Here is a 20,575-nt window from a genome sequence, read left to right as displayed (position 1 = left end):
TCAGCAGGACCCTGTAATCAAATATTTTGAGACGGTGGCAAATTACTGAATAGGATAAGCAGAGCTCTCTTTTTCCCAGGCCCTGTCACTGGGGCCCTGTTCCTAAGATAACCATGAGGCCCAGAAGGATAGCAGGTCTGCAGAGATCACAGTCCCTAAATATGATCATGTTTTTGTTTGTTTCCTTGCTTTGCAGAATGGTAACAGTATAAAGGATAATGCTGAAGGACAACATTTTCCACCACATACATTTTCAACAGGGCTAATAGAAGGGGAAAAAGAGCTCAGGGGACGTGCATGTCAAACCACTGATGTCACTGGTGGCCACCTCTGGGGAAGTATTCCCTTATTTTATGCACTTAGAAAAGGAATATAACAAAGTGCAAACATGTGCAGCTTTAAATTCCTTCCAGTGTTTCCATAATGAACATGGAATACTTTTTAAGTCAGAAAACTAAATTAAATGATCCAAACTGTGAATAGGGGGATTCCTGTTTCCAAGGAATAGAGGATGGCATGAGTAACTTTTTAAAGACTTCTTAAAGCGATAGTTCTGTAATGGGTTGAGAAAACCAGCCCATTCTAATCTCCCTACTATTTAAAGAAGTTGTAGATATTAAAAAGGAAAAAAACAGCAATTGAGTAGAAAAATGGACCAAGGGCATGAACACAGTTTACAGAAAAGGAAAGACCAAATGTCCCTAACACTCGGGTAAAGAGCTTAATCTCCATCATAATAAGAGAAAAGTAAATTAAACTAAGGTATCATCTGTCTTCTATCAGATTGACAGGTGTCCCGGAATTAGCTACCATTTCTACGGGCAACACAAGGAAATACCTCCTCCCACTGGTTGGATTGCAAAATGGTATTATTCCCTGTGGAGGGGAATCTGGCAATACTTATCAAATTATTTACTCTTTGAAGGAGTAATCTTCATTTCTTGAAACTCAAACAACCCATACATCTGTACATGTACAAAATTTTATGTACAATTAGTCATTGCAACATTGTTTTCATGGTTAAAAAAAAATGGCATTGAACCATCTGTAAAGAAGGCAAGTTAAATACACTGTGATACGTCCACATCACGGAACATGATTTGCTGTAAGAGAGTGAGGAGGAGCCCGCTCAACTGATAGGTAAAAATCTCCCCCATGTATGATTAAGTAGAAAAGGATGAAACAGAACACTATAGACAATATGCTGTATTTTGTGTAAACAGGGAGGAGGGAGATAAGAATGTGCATTTTCATAAAGAAAGACCAGAAGGGTAAAAAAAGAAGAAAAGAGACGGAGAAGGAGAAGAAGAAGGAAGGAGGATGAAGAAGAAAAGAGGAGGAGGAAGGAGAAGAAGAAAAATGTAAATGGTGGATGGGGACGGGGATGCAAGTGAGATTTCACATGGGTTCACTTTTCTAGATGACTTTAACTTTTTGGAACCATGTCAGTGGTTCAACCTGTGTCGACTGAGAAAAGCAGAACTGAATCAAACAAACATTTATTTTGGGTCTCAGAATGGCAATTTGGGAGCACAGATTCAGGAAGGAACCCAAATTTTGACCCACTAGGGAACAGAAGTCAGGGCTTACTAAAGGCAAAAAGGAATGCTGTCTATGTTGTTTGCAAAGAATTTGGATTAGTGTTGGCAACAGAAAACTAGTCTCGGCTAACCACAGTAGCTTGCGAAGGCTATCACTGAGCAAAAGTTCGTTCCTATACCAAATTGCAGGTGTTCATGCAGAATCCTGGGAATATATGCTGTTTGGCCCAGTGCAAGTCCATGGTTCCACCGTGTGAGGAGTGTGCATAAGGCCCACCTTAATGGCCTCCCAGCTCCATTTTAAAACCCATCGATATAAATGACTCCTTTTTATTGTACCTTTCAAGCCTTGAACAATGAAATTAGATCAAGGGGAGGTGGAAGGAGCACAAAACTCTCCCAATGATGAGAACACGGATTGTACATGATAAGTACAGAGGGGAAGGGTGGAGAGGGTAACATACATATCCAAAAGCCATGTTATGTGATTTTGTTTAGCTTATTAACTTTCTTCTTTGTCTCAACTTCTGTAGGTATTAATTGAGAAATCATAACATACTTCTCAGGGTTTTGTTGTTGAAGGAACAAACTAGAGTATTAGTTTCTTGATTGATTTTTCTACTTGTTTCATCCTTATCCTTTACAATATGATTATAGGTAATTATCACAAGGTAAGCAGGCCAACAAATATCCACAAAAGAATTTTCACGCCCAGAATCTCTACCTTTTACTACCCTGATAATGAAAAGACCTAACAAGTACCATATGATTTCACTCGTATGTGGAATTTAAGAAACAAAGGAACAGAGGGGGGAAAAAACAAACCAAAAAACAGACTCTTGACTACAGAGAACAAACTGGTGGTTCCCAGCAGGGAGGGGGGTAGGGGGTAAGGGAAATGGGTGAAGGGGATTAGAAAACACTTACGATGAGCACTGAGTAATGTATAGACTTGTTGAATCACTATATTGTACACCTGAAACTAATGTAACACTGTATGTTAATAATCCTGGAATTAAAATTCAAAAAAAAAAGATAATGAAATGACTCAAGAACTGAAATGTTTAGGAATCTTCAGAAGAGGCAAGCATCTCCCTTTCAATAACATGTTTTTGCCAAATTTAAACTCGGTACCAAAGCTCTTAAGGAGCATGTCTGAGCTGAAAGAGTCCATTGTCTAATCTGCTCCTTATGCTTTGGTTTTATGTGACTTAAATACAAGCTCAGGGACCTGACAGCCCTTCCTTCGAGGGAACCGTGCTTGTCCAGTGTGTTGAACGCTAATTCACTGATTTTACTGAAGAATTTCCAAAAACCCGTTTCTGCCTGGCAGGTGGAAGGAGCGTTAAGAGGGCCATGGTGGTTGGAGAAGAGTCAACAAGATGGGGAGTAGATGAGGTCAAGAATGGCCCTGCAGGTGCTTTGTCTAGAGGGGCTCCTCAGGGAGAACACCTGTGGGAAAAGGAAGCTCCAACATTTGAACCCCTAGGAAAGGAGACAAAGGACCTCCCAAGTCAAAGATGGGAAAACCCTATAGGCTGAGAAAGCCACAGGAAGAAACTTTCCAGAGGAATTGTGACAAACCACTGAGAATTGAGAGAGAGAGAGAGAGATTTTAAATACTTATTGGATTTGTGACAACAGCAGGTTTTGTAGGTTATCCCGACAAAGGGGACTCTGCAAATATTGAGGCAGAATCCAGCTTAGAGTGGATTGATTCATTAGTGGAAAGTAAAGAAACAACAAGTATAAGAAACTTGAGAAATTGGCTTTGAAGGACAGGGAGAGAGAGAAGGGAGTAGCTAGAGCAGGAAGTGAGTGAGGGTACATCGAAGCATGATTGTGAGGAAGAGGAAAGGAGACCTCTTTTTAAACGGGGAAAGCGTGAGGCTGGGTGCTAATGAAGCTAGCTTTATGGTTTTGGTGGCAGGATGTTTGTTCCTTTATAAGAGCCTCTATATGTTCTATGAAGTAGAAGACAAGGTCTCTGCTCGAAGGTAGGGAGGTGATAGTGGCATCAAGGAAAGTTTGAAACAATCATTGTCAAGAGTGGGAAAGGGAGTTGACCAGAGAAGCTTGGTGAGGTCGCTGGGCAGTGCTGAGGGTCCCCTTAACACCAGTGATTATGAATCATTCCACGATGGCACCAGCCTGCCCCGCGGGGTGATTCTAGATAGTTAGACTCAGCTGCTTGGGTATAGGCGTCGGTTGGCTTTATCCAGCTTTGGGCCATTGCCCATATTTATTGAAAAAAAAAATACAGAGGACTTCAGGATGCTGAAAAACGAGTTACTGAATGGATGAACCATGGAATCTTAGCTGGCTAGAGAAGGCAATGAAGACAGAAGGGGGATGAATGTAGGGAATAAGAGGAGGGGTCCAGAGCCTGATGGTCCTGATAAACTTGAATATCCACTGTAGTGCCAGTAATGGACTAAATGATGAAAGATTGTGGTCAGAGAACGGGTGGAAGGTGGGGCAAATCTGATCCCTAAAAAGATGTGACTGAATAGAAGGAAGAAGTAGCTTGACACAGACCATTTTGGAAATAAGGTCATGAAACTAAGAGGTGAGAGTGTCGGGTATGTCCCCATGCATGTGAGCACTGGTTTGCTGAAATGAGATTCAATATGAGGGAGTATGGTAATAAGATAATGTCAAAAAATCTAGTTGTGTTTACAACTTTTGATTTCATGGAATTAAAAATATCCAACTTTTGTTTTTGCCAAATAAGAACATTTTTTAGAATACCACCTATTATCACCATTATTCATTTTTTAAAAAAGACGTTTTAACTCCCCGCTTCTCATTTCCCCCTCCACCTCCAAATAAAGGAAGACGTAATCTCAGATTAAAGGACCAACACGTCCCAAGAAAAGGTGGTGTGCTTATTATATACACACGTACAAACACATTCTACTATCTTCACTTTTCTCAGTTTGCCAGGATCAAACTTCCTGCAGGTTGAAATGGTCCAGGTGATACTGTGATTTATAACAAGAAATAGATGTTTGTTCTTCATCCCTGTTCTGACACAGAGCTCCTAAAAACCTTGGAATTTCCTAAATGATAAGAGAGATAGAGGTGCCTTTTATATATCAATGAGATGACTTTTGGAAAGTGGACAGGTAACCTAAGGATGGGGGCTGGTTGCCAGGAGAACCATGTGATGAGAAGGTTGGAACTTTCAGCTTCCCCCTCCTCTGCCTGACCCCTGGGGAGGGGAGTGGAGCTGCAGGTTGAGTTCAATCACCAATAGCCAGTGATTTAATCAACTACGCCTATGTAATAAAGCCTCCATAAAAACCCACAAGAACTGGGTTCAGAGAGTTTGCAGGTTGGTGAGCTCTGCACCCCTTCCCCATACCTTGTCCTATGCATCTCTTCCGTCTGGCTGTTTCTGAGTTATATCCTTTTATAATAAATTGGTAACCTAGTAAATAAAATGCTTCTCTGGGTTCTGTGAGGCACTCTAGCTAATTAATGGAACCCATTAGAAGGGGATCCCATTAAGGGCACCCATAAGGGGATCACTGGAACCTCTGATTTATAGACTGTCATCAGAAGCACAGGTGACAATCTGAACTTACAATTGGCATCTGGGGGGTGGGGGGTGGCGGTCTTGCAGGACCGAGCCCTTACCCTGTGCCTTCTGACACTCTCTCCAGGTAGATAGTGTCAGAATCAAGCTGGATTGGAAGACACCTTGGGGGTGTCCAAGAATTGCTTGGCGGGGGGAAAAAAACCATACATGTTGAAACTGGTATCAGAATCTGAATCTTTGATGTAGCATTCAAGAAAGGCTACTCTTACTCTAGTCCAATAAAATTCTATTTGCCACCTGAAATAAACTGGTACTCTTAAAAATGTCCTTCCTTGATGAGACTTGAGCAGTGAGAAGTGGCAGTGACTAGAAATGGCCCAGAACTGTCTTTTAACAGAAATCTGGTGACCAAAGATCCTCCTTGTACACTGTTATTATATCATCATCATTAGCGATTTGCCAGAACTTTCCATAGATAAAATAAAAGATTCCAATTTAAGTCTTCATTTCTTTTCAGATTTATCTAACTTTTCAGTTGATCCTGAGCAAGAGAAAAAAGTGAATGTTGCTGTGGGAGGATCTCTGTCAGTCCGTTGCACAGATGAGGAGCAAATAATGGCAGATGCAAATCAAATGCAACCACACGTGGTTGTTAGGAAGGAGGATGTGTGGGTCCCAGTCTTACTAGGCCCCTAACAGTAGAGTGATTGTGGCCAAATTACAGCTTGTTTCCTAGTGTCCACAGGCATAAAGTCAGGGGGTTTCTAAAGACTCTTCCAGCGCCCACATCATATGTAAAAGTAAGTGGTACTTTGAGCACGTCTGGAGAGAGCTCACAATCTTTCAAACTTCACATGCCTCACAATCACCACGTGAAAAAGAAAATACCAGGACTCCATGCTTGGAGATCCAGCTTCAGGAGGTCAAGCACGACGGGGCCCAGGAATCTCCATGTTCAACAGGCCCTTTGGGTGATCCCTGCATCTTTGTTTCTAGGATCACATTTGGGTTTTTTGTTTGTTTGTTTGTTTGTTTTTATGCAAAAATTCAGGTTTTATTTTTACTTATTCTTACATTGGTGGGAGCTGATATCAGGAACTTACAGGCAAACAAGAACTTTTGTTTTCTACCTCTTAGCTGAACAAAAATACACACAATGTGGCATTATCATTAGGCAAGACTTGCTTTTTTATGTTTCACACAAGAATACAATATTATCCTTTTTTAAACAAAATGCCCAGATTACTAAGGAAACCATCTTTGGAGGAAATGTTTAGTAAGCATATTTTATTTAAATAATTCCTCCAGGAGGAAATGGGAGAATCATTGCCTTTACTTAGAAGATGACTGTATAAGTAAGTTATATGTCGAATTTATCTGTGCAGCTCACCAACATTTCCTCATTGGAAACATCAATATTTCCACTTCACAGTTCCCAAAATGACTTTAAAGTCTTAAAATTCTGTGTCTCCTTTGGCTTGCTTCTCTCTTGATTCCACCCAAGCTTTATTAATGGCTCGCTTCATATCATCTCCATCTTCATAAATTTTCTTTAGAACATTCATCAGTCCCTTAGTAGGATCTGTTTCATTGTCATAGGAGGGCTTTTCTTTCTCTTTGCATTCTTTTTCAACCTGAGTCGGGTAGTCCCACCGTGTGTTTTCTGCTTTCTTTCTACATAACATAAGAACTGTATCTGTTTTGACTTTTTTTGAACTGCCTTCCACAGAGATGGGTTTTAAGAGATTGTTCACAATCATGGAGTAACTCTTCCCATTTAAATTCTTTACCAAAAGATCAAATGACCTCTCTGTGAAATGCACCTGCACATTCTCAGTGGGGACTTGATGAACTCCAGTTAAGGTAATGTAGATTTTCACAAACTTATCTGACCGATCCCATCCGTAATTACTGATTTTCACTGTACATCCTGTTGTAATAGGAGCAACCACAGCAGCTGGCTTTTCACTGTCAAGACGTTCTGCTTTTCTCTGTGATTTCTGCTGCATCTTGTTCTTGATTTCTGTCTCAATCTTCGCTTTTTCAGCTGTAAGGGCATCACGTACACTTTTTCTAGTGGCCTTTTCCAGCAGCACCTTCACCTCTTCTAGATCTTTCTGTAGCTCACAGAATTGAAAATACGTGTCCACATAAGAAGTTGTACACAGTATTCATAGCGGCACAGTTCATAACAGCCAAAAATCAATCATCCAAATGTCCATCAACCCTTCCAAAGCTGAAACCATGGTCAGGCTGATCAGGCAAGGCCCGAGCTGCCGCCACACAGGGGAGAGAACAGGAAACACTGCGCCGAACGCGCTTACCCGGATGCAGGCCCGACCCGCACGAGTCGCAGCGCCCGAAGGCTGCGTGCAAACCCCATCCGGCGTGAGACCAGGCCCGCCTCCTGCACGTGGTGCCTCTGGAACATTCGTGAGTCCGAGCCGCCGCAAACCCCACCGCCCCCCTGCACGCGCGCACCGCCTGTTTCTTTTTTTATAATAATTTTTTATTATGTTACATTAGTCACCATACAGTACATCCTTAGTTTTTGATGTAATGTTCCATGATTCATTATTTGCATATAACACCCAGCGCACCATGCAATGCTCTCCTTAATACCCATCACCGGCCTATCCCAGTCCCCCACCCCCTTCTCCTCTGAAGCCCTCACTTTGTTTCCCAGAGTCCACAGTCTCTCACGGTTCATTCCTTCTGTTTACCCCCCCTTTCTTCTTCCCTTCCTTCTCCTACCGATCTGAGTAATATTCCATTCCATATATGGACCACATCTTCTTAATCCAGTCATCCGTCGAAGGGCATCTCGGCTCCTTCCATGATTTAGCTATTGTGGACAATGCTGCTATGAACATTGAGGAAAGCCATGTTTCATGGCCAGAGCTGGTGTTCCTAAGGGTCTAGCTGTCTTCAGATGGTCACTCCAGTTTACTACCCCATTGCCACTGCTCTGGAAGGGGTGACAATTCAAGAAGCACCTTCATAAATTACTGGCCAGTGCTCATAGATAAGGTTTTCTTGTGAGGTGGATGAAGTTGTGGGAAAGAGGGAGGTGAAAGCAGTTTGCAGTGGTTTGAGCATTAGCTGCCCTGCTTCTAGGAAGCCGTTAATCATGACACGAGAACCGTTTTCCCGCATCTGGGGAGACTTGCACTTTTAGGGATGGCTTTCTTGGCAACTGTTTACTATTAAGATAATCACAGCACTGTGAGGAAGAAGCATTAAGCTCGTTCCAGTGACCTTTCTGCTGGCCATCAATTGTGATTCGGACTGAGCGTTAAGAAGATCCCCGGTGTGGGAAACAAAAAGAACACGTCCTGTTCTCTGGTTTTGACAAGATAGGCTGACAAATTTCACTTTATTTCCTCCCTGAATTAGATTCTCTGAACCAGAGGACGTTCAAACATGCGTTTCCCCCTCACTCAATGTGAGCAAATCTAATTTTTAAGGCAGTGGGATGTACCGGACCCTCCCAGGAGTTGCAGTGGGTGTTACCACTCGATTACCAAGATGGGTTCTTTGCTTCAAATACAGTTTCTTCTTTATTTGTCACAGTGACCCTATTGGTCAGCCGGTGTTTTCTTCTTTCCAATTATGATATGTGGGAACCGAGCGTCAGGCAGGCAAAGTGTCTTACCCAGGCTCATATGCAGCTAGGAAGTGTCAAAATTAGGAAACAAATCAGGCATTATCTGGCTTCTGCACCTGTGCCATTTTTTTAAATAAATAATATATGGACAAGACCAAAAATTAAAAAGTTACAGAAGTACGTCCTGCAAAAAATAAGTTTCTCTCCCATCCCAGTCCCCTTGTTCTCCTCCCCAGAGGCAGCTACTGTTAATGGATTCTTAGGTGTGTGAATTTACACTTTGTTGGTCTCTTTTTGAGTGGGGAGCACAAGGCACAGAATGAAGTAACTATAGTAACTGAGGTGCTTAGCTGGGGTAGGTGGCCTCTCGGAAGCAGGAGCTTTTTAAAAATACATGTGTCTTTGGGGCACCTGGGTGGCTCAGTTGGTTAAGCAGCTGCCTTGCGCTTGAGTCATGATCCCAGGGGTTCTGGGATGGAGCCCTGCATTGGGCTTTCCTGCTCAGCAGGGAGTCTGCTTCTCCCTCTCACTCTGACCCTCCTCCCTGCCTGTGCTCTCTCTTGCTCACTCTCTAATGAGAAAATACACATGTCCTATTTTGTCCCTCCTGACCAGTATTCTAATTCTGTAGTTTGTGGTGAAGTCCCTAAAGGAAATTGTGATTCTTTCCTTGCCTCACTCCCCTGAGAACTCTACTGTTCAGGTATTGCTAAAAGGCCTTATATTTGCTCGAGGAAGGAGGTGGTACTTCTTCAAGAAGGGTGAAGGAGGGTTATTGGGAGGATGGCGTTTGTAGTCTACCCTGAAGAGTGGGTTCGGGGAAATAGTTGGATATTCCCAGGTGGAAGAACCACCAAGAACAAAGGTAGTACAAGAGCATATGTGCAAAGTGTTAGATCAGGTGTCAAAAGCTCAAATATCATGTGGGCTACGCAGGTAACATCCAGGATATTTAAAATGATAACGCTAAACAAAACAAAATGATAAATGCGAATTGACTCTTGACCTTGGTGTTAGGCCACTAAAAAGAACCTTCACTGTATTTCTGTATAAAGGAGTACACTGTGTGTATTTTTTGAATATTCAGAATTAAAAATTTAGATGGGCGAGAAGCTTAGGCTGTGTTTCGCTGTTGGAAAGTTGTAGCTTCATTCTTGGAAAGTTTGCTTTTTACTTATGGTAAAATTAGTCATTCTTTCCCTCTGTTAAACATAAATGGCATTTAACATCTTCAGTGTGTGTGTGTGTGTGTGTGTGTGTGTGTGTGTGTGTGTGTGTTACAAGAACCAATCATGGGGTTCTTTCTGTCCTATTTTGAATTCAGCTTTTTTGGAAGCAGCCTCCCCCATCCTATTGACATATCTGTTCCTCTCCAGAAGGCTTTTTTCCCCCGAAGCAACATCATTTATATTCTCACTTGAGCATTCTGATATCTTGGTTTAGGGCCCTAAAAGTAGAGCTTTTAGCAAAATGAATGAATTGCGGTTTGCTTCATGACCGGTCTCTCCACTCTCAGGTTGAAGGGCTCTAGCTTGCTTGGTCTCATTTGGTCTTCATCTAAAAGTTTCTAATGATCCTTCCTATTTCATTGGTGTTGGTCGTGATCTCTCCCCTTTCATTCATAATTTTATTAATTTGGGTCCTTTCTCTATTTTTTAAAATAAGTCTGGCCAGTGGCTTACCGATCTTATTTATTCTTTCAAAGAGCCAGCTTCTAGTTCTGGTAATCTGCTCTACTGTGTTCCTGGTTTCTAATTCATTGATTTCTGCTCTAATCTTCATCACCTGCCTTCTTGTGCGTGGGTTGGGCCTGTTCTTCTGTTCCAGCTCCAGCTTCTTGAGGTGAGAATATAAAAACTGCATTTTAGATAGGCACTCCATGGCAGTTCTGAGAGCTCATCCTCATCCTATTATGTGTTATTAGTCCTTCTGAATTCTTTGTGTATGTGTCAAGTTCGTTGGGTATAAGTTATGTGTATTGATAGCTCCTTAATATGATATGTATTTAGGAGTTGAATATAAACATGGAAAACATTTGGGAACTACCAAAAGATTACTAAAGAAATAATTGGCAACATCACCGTTTAGAAATAAATGGCACTATTTTTTGACTGTTGATTTTACAGGACCTTGACAGGGTAAGAAATCTGGACTTGACACAGTTATATAACTATTGGAGAGAGGATATGATGAAAATGTTTTGAATTGTTTTTAACAGAAAGGGGAAAATGAGGTATGACAGTGTTGTGTATATTATCCGTGAGGTCCATCTGGTCCAGTATGTCATTCAAAGCTCTTGTTTCTTTGTTGATTTTCTGCTTAGGTGATCTGTCTATTGCTGAGAGTGGAGTGTTGAGGTCCCCTACTATTAACGTATTTTTATCTATATGTCTCTTTATTCTGGTTAAGAGTTGGCTTGTGTATCTAGCTGCTCCCCTGTTGGGGGCATAGATATTTATGATTGTCATATCCACTTGTTGGATACATCCTTTAAGAATAATATAGTGTCTTTCTGTATCTCTAACTACAGTCTTTAGTTTAAAATCTAATCTGTCTGATATGAAAATTGCTACCCCAGCTTTCTTTTGAGGTCCATTGGCATGAAAAATGGTTTTCTATCCCTTCACTTTCAGTCTGGATGTATCTTTAGGTTCAAGATGAGTCTCTTGTAGACAGCAAATGGATGGGTCATGTCTTTTTATATAATCTGCAACGCTGTGGCATTTTATGGGAGCATTTAGGTCATTCACATTGAGAGTGATTATTGAGAGATATGATTTTAATGATGTCATGTTGCCTGTGAAGTCTTTGTTTCTATAGATTGTAAATTTCTGTTCTGTATCATTCTTGGGGTCTTTTTACTTTTATAGAATCCCCCTTAATATCTCTTGTAGGGCTGGCTTGGTGGTCACATATTCTTTCAGTTTCTGCTGGTCTTGGAAGGTCCTTGTCTCTCCATCAATTCTGAATGACAGCCTTGCTGGATAAAGGATCCTGGCTGCATGTTCTTCTCAGTTAGAGCTTTGAAATATCTTGCCAAACTTTCCTAGCTTGCCAGGTCTCTATAGACAGGCCTGACATTATTCTGATGTTCCTCCCTCTGTACGTAAGGATTTTCTTCCCCCTGGCCGCTTTCAAGACTTTATCCTTGGATCTAATATTTGTGAATTGCACTATGATGTGACGTGGTGTAGGTCTGTTCTCATTGATCTTGGGAGGGGTCCTCTCTGCCTCTTGGACACGAATGCTTGTTTCCTTTGCCAGATTAGGGAAGTTCTCAGCTACAATTTGTTCAAATATCTCTGCCTGACCTCTGTCTTTCTCCACCCCCTCGGGGATGCCAATGATTCTGACATTGGAACGTTTCATTGAGTCAGTAATCTCCCACAATCTACATTCTTGAGAATGGATTTTTTTGAGCCAACTTTCCATTTTTACTTTCTCTTCTACCATCCCATCTTCCAATTCACTAATTCGTTCTTCTGCCTCATTTACCCTGGCCAACAGAGCATCTAGTTTAGACTGCATTTGATTCATAGCATTTTTAATTTCTGCCAGATTCACTCTCATTTCTGCCCTTAGAGAGTTTATATTCTTGTTAATATTCTCGTTAATATTTTTTCAAGCCTACACAATCTTGACCATTGTTATTCTGAACTCCCATTTCTGACAATTTGTTTATATCCATATCTATCAGTTCTGTGGCAGAGGCCACAGTTTCTGTGTCCTTTCTTTGCTGAGGGTTCCTCCTCTTCGTTATTCTGATGAGGAGAGGTTGTGGGGATGCACAGAGCCCAAATTGTTGACCAGGACCCAGGCAGTGTGCATTTGTTTTATAGGGACCTTAGGGATGTGGGCTTCTTGATTTTTCAGACTGCCTTCTGGGGGAGGGGCCTGCCGCACTGATACTCAGGCAACCCTGTTTGGGTAGAGTTGCCCTGTCCCCTGAGAGGGGGGATGGGGATGGGCACAATGTGAACCAGTATTTCCGGGCTTTTGTTCTCTGGCGGCTTTCCCTGGCGGTTTTCTGTAACTCTTCTGAGAGTCAGAGCAGCAGTGGCCATATCCTAGCCTCTGTCTCAGAACAGAGAGATCACAGTCCGCTCTCCACTGAGCTCTCCTGGCCACTTTAACTCTGTTTCTGTCGGTGCTGCTAAAAACCATGCAATATCCTGGGATGTGCGCCCCACAGCCACTTTCCCAGCCCTCGCTTCCAGGGCCAGCACATTTCTGTCTTTTGTGCTTCTAACACCGCCAGCCACCCCTGGTTCCCAAGCACACTCCCGAGCTCCCTGTTTCAGTGTGGTTCGCACGCACTCCGGAGCACTGGTTTTCAGTCTGGTCGCGCGCACGCCCCCGAGCTCCTGGTATCCGACCGGTCTCAGTGAGCGCTCCAGAGCTCCAGTTTTCAGTCTGGTCGCACGCATATTCCCAGGGTCACGATCTCAGTCTGCTTTCTTGTGGGTGCCGGTCTGCAAGTCCGGTCCGAGAGTCCAGCCCGCTCCCCAGTGCAAGAGGCTACTGCTTCCCGGTGCCCGAGCGGGGCAGCTCCCTCCCCCTTCCATTTATCTTCTGATATCTGTGCGCAGATTCATGGCTCCCCGCTTCCTACCTCAATACTCAGCACTGGAGATGTTCGTTTGTAGAGATCCACATATATCTTCCTACATCTCGGGCTGATTTCATGGGCGTTCAGGATGGTCTGGTAGATATCCAGCTCGATTCAGGGGACCAGCTGAAAAAAGGGTCCCCTACTCCTCCACCATCTCCCCCCCCCCCAGGATCACATTTGGAGAAACACTATTGAGGGCCTATTTAATCATCTTTGGTCTTACCCATGAACCAAATGAGAGGAAAATCTTGGCCGACACCTGTTCTGCTATTTCTTCTCTCAACTCAGGTTTGGACTTAAGACTTTCATCTCCCTTTCTCTCCTACTCTCAAGTTGTATGTGGAAGTTCTGTGACTAAGAATTCATAACAGTACCTGTGGGCAGTGTAGGCAGTGATCTTTCTCACTAGCTAAAAATAGCCAGAACAGAAGCAGCGTGGTAAAGATGGATGGACAGCAGAAGAAGCCATGGCAGGAAAGGGGAAAGGTGATCTGCATTTGGAGGCTCAGAAGATGGTGGCGAGCCAGGGAAGAAACAAAACTTAATATTCTGTAACATAACCGTATCTAATGCTATCTAACAATCTTCTAAAGAAGTAAGTATCTTACAATATTTCCAGATCCTATTGTTCATTTATAGTATTTATTTCTGGGCCTTCAAGTTTTCCAAGACTTTTTACCATTTTTAAAGTTTAAAAAAACCTGATTCTGCTCAAAACCTTACTGTGTATGTGTGTGTGTGTATTTGTTGTTGTTTGTTTCCAATTTTTAATCAGAACATAATAGAGTCAAGAGCACCATGTAGAAATAGTAGCTCCCTGTTTCCAGCCAATGCTGCCGTGTCTCTATTGTGAACATTTGCCTCCAGAGCCATTGTTGCCAGTGCAAATTCAGATGGAAAGGATTGAAAAATAAAATTTGCAAGTGGTGACTGTTGAGAGTTTCTACTATTTAAAAATCTGTAAGAATGAGTTGGACTACCACTGAGGTGAGGGATGAAGGCAGTATGTGGACTGAAATCTTGTTCTGCACCTGCACATTCTCACCCTGCCTTCTCCATCTCCTGCTCCCCCGCCACCCCCCATAGCTCTCTGTTTCCTGCTATGAACTTGAGACTTTGGAATGAGGGGGGGGAATCAGATTTGCCTGGCTTGCGCATACCAGCTGTGGTCTGATTCAACACTTCCTTGAACCAACCCAGGCTGATACCAAATTTAATGACTTAAATTAATTAATATTCCATCCTTCTATTTTACTTGCAGTTCTTTATCCCTATTGATCAACTTGTTAGCCTTTGAAAACGTTTTTTCAAAAATCTTCAATGTGAGAAATTGAATATGAACTTTCTAGATATAGCTCTCTGATGTTCAAACCAGTCAAAGATCATTTATATTTCACTTGAATTTCTAATATTAGTTTATAATCATACAAAATTAGGATCTGATTTATCCCTTCCCTCTCCCTCTCCCATCATACATCCCCTCATACACCCTCAAGCATAGAGCAGAATTGAAAGGTTGAGATGGTTGAACCAAAACAGTGGTTTGGTTTATCCAATGAGAGCATAAGAAAGGCTAGACTCAGAGCCACTATAATACATTCATATCCTTAAAGTTAACCACTAAACCTTTTAAATTATTTGTTATAGATTATCTTTACAAATTTCTTCTTAAAACTCAAGTCACTGATGGAAGCTTATCGTGAAAGTTTATCTGTGAGCTTTAAGGCCGTCTACTTTGTGTTGAAGAACTGATGTATATGTCCCTTCAAGTCACTGCATTTGACAGAGCTACCTTAGTTGGAGAGCAGCCTAATTTCAAGTAAATTCCAGAAAATGCTGAGTTGACGTGCACTATCTCTGGAGGTATTATGGTTGTTGGGCAACTCATTTTCCAGCATATGAAACTTATAGTTAAACTATGACTAAGAAATATTTTTCACAGAACATAGTCACAGTTCATTTCAGTTCAGAATTTCCCATGCCCACTCCACCGCCCACCGCTACACATCCTCTGTTGGGTTTCGTGTAGTTAAGTAGCACTGGTTCTATTGAGCTAACTAGCTACCTCTTCCCCAGTCTGAACTGTGGTTTCTCCTTCTCTAACATGAGGGCCATAATATCTTCCTTCCAGTAGGAGTGACATGAGAATTTGTTAAAAGCTAATGACAGAGGGGCACCTGGGTGGCTCATTTGGTTGTGTCCGACTCTTGATTTCTACTCAGGTCATGATCTCAGGGCCATGGGATCAAGCCCCACATCGAGCTCTATGCTGGGCATGGAGCCTGCTTGGGATTCTCTCTCTCTCTCTCCCTTTCTCCCCCCACTCCCATGTATGTGTATATATGCTCTCTCTCTCTAAAACAAAACAAAACAACAACAAAAAACCCCACAAATAACAAAAACCAAAAACAAAAGCAGCAACAACAGAAAGATAATTACACAGAAGTTGTCTGACAAATTAAAGCACAATAGAACCATGGTAGGTTATTTAGATATCCATTAGTTTGCTGTCATTGAAAATGTCAGTAGAACTATGAAAACTATTTACTTATCAACACATATAGCTCTGAACTTTATGCCCCTCTCTTCTAAGTGGTTTTAAATATTAACTCATGTAATGCTCTTATCAACCTTGCAAGGCAGCCCCAATTCACAAAGGAAGAAACTGAAGTAACTTGACCAAAAGCACAGTGAAGTAAGGAGCAGGGCCAGGATTTGAACCTAGGAGTCTAGCTATAGGGTCTGCCGGCTTAACCACTATGCCGAGCTACCTTGAGAGAGATCCTGCCTGACCCTGGCAGCCATGTTAGCAGGTTCAGTGCTGAATGTGCAGACAGTCTGGGGGAATTTAACATTTTTATTCAACAAATACTTATTGAGTATTTATAATTTCTTTGCCAGGAGCTGTGCTAGGTACTAGGACTATAAAGATAAAAGACACATTTCATGCCCTTGTGGAGTTTGTCAGAGGTTGTTGAAATAAACGGGAGCATGTGATAAGAAGCTATTTCCCTTCCTTTCAAGTCAACAAGAGTAAGCTGAGTCAAAGAAAATTCCAGAGTGTGTGAAGTCTAACCCCTGCCTTATCCTAGGTAGCCTTTGACTAGCCTCCCAATCTTTCCCTATTTATCTGTCAAAAAAGAAAGCAAAGGAAACCTGGATGGCTCAATAGTTTAAAAGCGAGGTTGCTTCTGGCTGATCCTAGGGCAGGACAAGTGCCTGGTCCTGGTATAGCCTCCTTCCCCTCCGACTGTACAGAGACAAGGCCAAGCTAAGTCAGAACAGGTCAGCTTTTGAGGGAGACTGGTCTTAACACCCGTTGTGGGGTACACAGGGTACGCTGTTCTGGAGGCAATGTTGATTTCCTCACCGGGGCTGGGTGTGGAGGGGAATGAACATCACACCATCGGAACAAGTGATGAAAAGAAACTGGCCATTTGTCCTCATTGCTAACAAACCAGTGCCTCAGAAGTACAGAAAAGGGGTATACTATCGTCTTCATGTTGTTGCGTTTTTAAAGGAAAATAGCAATAAAGGTCAAGATAATACAGGAAACATTTATGATATGTCTATGCTCAGGAAGTATATGGAAAAATAGCAAATGAAAAATGAGGGTTTAGAATACAGATGGAGGCTCAGAACGACCTACGCAAATAAGCACATTTGAAATCTCCTTGTGTGGGTCACAAATCTCTTCCCACTGACATCCAATTAGGTCTTGGGTTGTGGACAAGAAAGTGAAGCTGAGGAGTGAGAAGTGTGACCCCAGGTCACAACCCTATGTGTCATCTCTCAGGCCCAATGTTAGCCAATTACAGAGGCTTTCCCTGGAGGCCTCGTGCGGGGAAGTTGACCTCCCCATAGCACACCTCACGCAAAGCCAATGCGCAGTGTCTGCGTGCAGCGCACGGAGTCTCTGCAGGGATCCTCAGGCCCTCCTGTCTGGTGATGTTTACATATACCTGCTTCCTAGCCCTATCACCTCCATTTGGAGGCCTCCTTATTGGGGGGCCCATGGCTGAGTCATTTTTCAGGCACCTCTGCAGAGACCACCTTCTAGGCTCGGGGGGAGGGGGCCCCTGAAGACACTTGCCTTCACTCGGACTCAGTATTCAGTATTTTCACTCTTACTCTTCCCCAAGCTCTCTCCCATGCCCTCCTGCCCTCCGCAAACTGGCAGGAGCATTTTGTCTGGGGCTTCCTGTTTGTGCTGGCCCTGTTCCAGGGGGAAAAAATAAAACACTGGGAGAGCTAGTGCTTCCCTAATTTGCCTCTTGCTTCTCCGACCCAGTAAGCATTTGAACGCTCCACTGTTACTCTCACTTTGGTTTGTCCTAATTGATCACCTTGATACCTTCGGCTCTCTCCAGCTCAGCTCCTGCCAGGCAGGAGGCTCAAACAAAATGCTATTTCCCAATTGTAATTGAAACGTATTTGGATTGAGGTGACTCTCGTTCCAAGGCAGCCTACATAAGCAGACCCAAACCTAGGCCGGTAATGCCTCAGGGCTAAGAAATAAAAACCTAAGGACAACCAGTCACAAACAGCCAACTTTTCCAAAGAAGGCAACTGCTCAAGCTAGAGCCAATCGAACAATTTCCGAGCTTTGCTTCTCCCTCTTTTCCATGCAAGTCTTGCCCCGAGGCTCCAGGGGGTTCCTAACCACTTATGGTTTGCTGCTGCTAGATTCAAATCCATTTCTACTCAAATAAACTCTTAAAAATATAATATGCCTCAGTTTATCTTTCAACAGAAGTATCCTAGCAAAAGTAACCAAACAACTTTCAAGGAAAAGCCGGGTCAACTGCTGCTTTTCTCTGAATTGCCCTGGTGCCATTGCCACCCTGATAAATTCATCGGTCACATGAGCTTCAGCTGAATCACATCGTTGTTTCTCAACCAGGATGTTTTGGATGACATTCAACTGAAGAAATTTTCTAGTGTACAAATAGTATCGATAATCTTTCAAAGCACGACATGTAAGGAGAGTTAGTCAAATTTTGCACCCCTCAAAGTCAACTGCACTTCAGACCACAGAGGAAGGTTAGTTAGCTGTTTCCTGAGTGCTGCTGGGACAGGCAGGGTGTCCGTGAGCCTGCTTTTCCTATGGCTACTCTGATGGGGGAGTACTGTGGGAGCTTCTCTTTCAGGGTTCCAAGCAGGAAACCAGCAGCAGTCTTAAAAATTAACTTCTCCTATGGCTCAAATCAGCAGCTGATTAGATAGAAAGGCAAATATCCTAGGTGAAAGAGAAAGCTGTACCTTCTGGTTCTTGGGTTACTTTGACCTAGAACTGTGTATGTTAGAAAAACTAAGCTGCTGGGGCGCCTGGGTGGCTCAGTTGGTCGGGCATCCAACTCTCGGGTTCCCCTCCGGTCATGGTCTCTCAGTGGTAGGATCGAGCCTCGCATGGGGCTCTGCACTCAGGACAGAGTCTGCCTCAAATTCTCTCTCCCTCCCACTCTCTCAAATAAATGAAATCTTAAAAAAATAATAATAAGCTGCAATAAACATGTGAGTTTGCTTTAAACTGTCTTTAACCCCAAGTATAAGAATAGTGAGAAAGTACACGGTGGCAGGCCCTTGGCAAAAGAGGAGATCACTCCCAGGGGCGAGGAGAGCAGGGAAGGATGCCATGATGATGTGTGTGTTTGTGTGTGTGAGTATGTGCATGCCCATGTGCGTGCACACTTGCTCGGAGGTTCAATTCACTGGGACAGCCTCTATTTTGTGGGGGTACAAATTAACTTCAGCACTCTGCTAATTAGTCAAGTTACTTGAACCTCAATTCTATTCGGTAGTGGAAAACTCATCAGTTTAGGGCAAACTCACTCCATTCAGAGTTAACTCGGCCAATTTGGGGCTCTCTCCTTGCTTGGGAGTTTGTGAAGAATCATGTCATGGTGGTAGGAAGAGGTTGGACAGTTGGAGGTATCTGGTCCTCCATTGTCACAGGTGCCCAGTGGGTCCTGCTGAGACTTACATCATCCACTTGGTTGTCCTCACTTCCGCTCTCTGGCATCCATCGAGATATCTGCATTCCCATTGAGCTTCTGCTTTTATGGTTTACTCTGTTGCTACTCAATGTTCTCGAATCCTGGAGGTCCCTGTGGGGAAAGAAAGATCATTTTCCCTCTAAGCTTCTGAGTTCTTGGCTGAGACCCCTGTAATATAAGTCAGATTAACAAGAGAAAGAAACCCAGAAGTTTACTAACATGTATACCTCATGTGTAAATGGAAGATAGCCAGGGAAAAGTGGGTAATTACTCTCTGAGATGGCTTAGCCTCTGGCTTAAATACCATCTTCAGCTAAAGACAAAAGAAAGAAAGGTGAGGTGGGCTGGTTATGGGGGAGGTTATCAGGAAAAGCAAGGTAAGCAAGAGTAAGGTTGTTATATAGATTTAAGTCTGTGCCTCCTCCATCGATAAGTCTCTTATGTTTAAGAGTCATCCTTCTCTTCTTGGTATAGAGAGGGAGACATGCTTACAAGTGGCGGTTTCCTTTATAAATATAAATTTCTCTTGCAAAAGAGTAACTTCTATTCCATTTTCAGAGCTTCTCTTGAGTCTTCAGCTACTCGAAATAATCCTGTGCCAAAGAGGCCTATATAGGGATGGCATATTTTGCACCCCTCAAAGTCAACTGCACCTCAGACCACAGAAGAAGTTTAGTTAGCTGTTTCTTGAGTGCTGTTGGGACAAGCAGGGTGTCAGTGAGGCTGCTTTTCCTACAGCTACTCTGATGGGAGGGGGGTTATCATGGGAGCTTCTCTTCAGGGTTCCAAGCAGGAAATGGGCAGGAACCCACACCAGTGACTCACTCTGGCACTCTCCTCACTAGGTCTCCTCCCTTCTCCAGCTTGGAGGACTTTGACCTAGTGGCAGGAAGGCAGGGGTGGGAAGAAGGAGATCAGCCCTCTCATTCTGTGTCAGCTTCAGCTGTTAGACATCAGAACTCAAGAACATAATGCCCTCTTTCTTCTGCTGCAACAATTCTCCTTGGGGCCACAAAGACCTCTTGTCTAACAGCCAAATGGACGGTGTGGGAATAGGGAGCATAATAGAGTAAAAGAAAGTGGGGATACAGATGATGGGACTGCATAAGTTAATATTTCCTAACATCATTTTGCCACATGTGCTTATAGTAGTAGCTAGCTCTGTTATGCAATTTCTCCATGCCAGAGGCTTTACAAACATCATCTCCTGTAGTTTCCATACAAATCTTATGAAGTGGGTATTATTATCCTAAATACGTAACTGAGGAAATGAAA

The 20,575-nt window shown here is 43.0% G+C and overlaps 1 protein-coding gene across 1 annotated transcript; it reads right to left on the bottom strand.

Moving 5' to 3' along the window:
- Positions 1 to 6,460: 6,460 nt before the first annotated feature.
- On the bottom strand, positions 6,461 to 7,152 carry LOC103680992 (calcyclin-binding protein-like). The gene has a single exon (XM_040643163.1). It carries the CDS (start codon positions 7,092 to 7,094, stop codon positions 6,540 to 6,542), a length of 555 nt encoding a protein of 184 aa, XP_040499097.1. The 5' UTR covers positions 7,095 to 7,152; the 3' UTR covers positions 6,461 to 6,539.
- Positions 7,153 to 20,575: the final 13,423 nt, after the last annotated feature.

Source organism: Ursus maritimus, unplaced genomic scaffold (assembly GCF_017311325.1).
Source record: "Ursus maritimus isolate PB19 unplaced genomic scaffold, ASM1731132v1 scaffold_28, whole genome shotgun sequence".
Taxonomy (NCBI): Eukaryota; Metazoa; Chordata; class Mammalia; order Carnivora; family Ursidae; genus Ursus; species Ursus maritimus.
Note: the sequence above shows the minus strand (reverse complement) of the source record. Positions and strands in the feature narration are given on the sequence as shown.

Bases quoted from the DNA above. Each gene is read 5' to 3' on its own strand.
- LOC103680992 (XM_040643163.1), bottom strand. From the start codon at position 7,094: ATGCAGCAGAAATCACAGAGAAAAGCAGAACGTCTTGACAGTGAAAAG.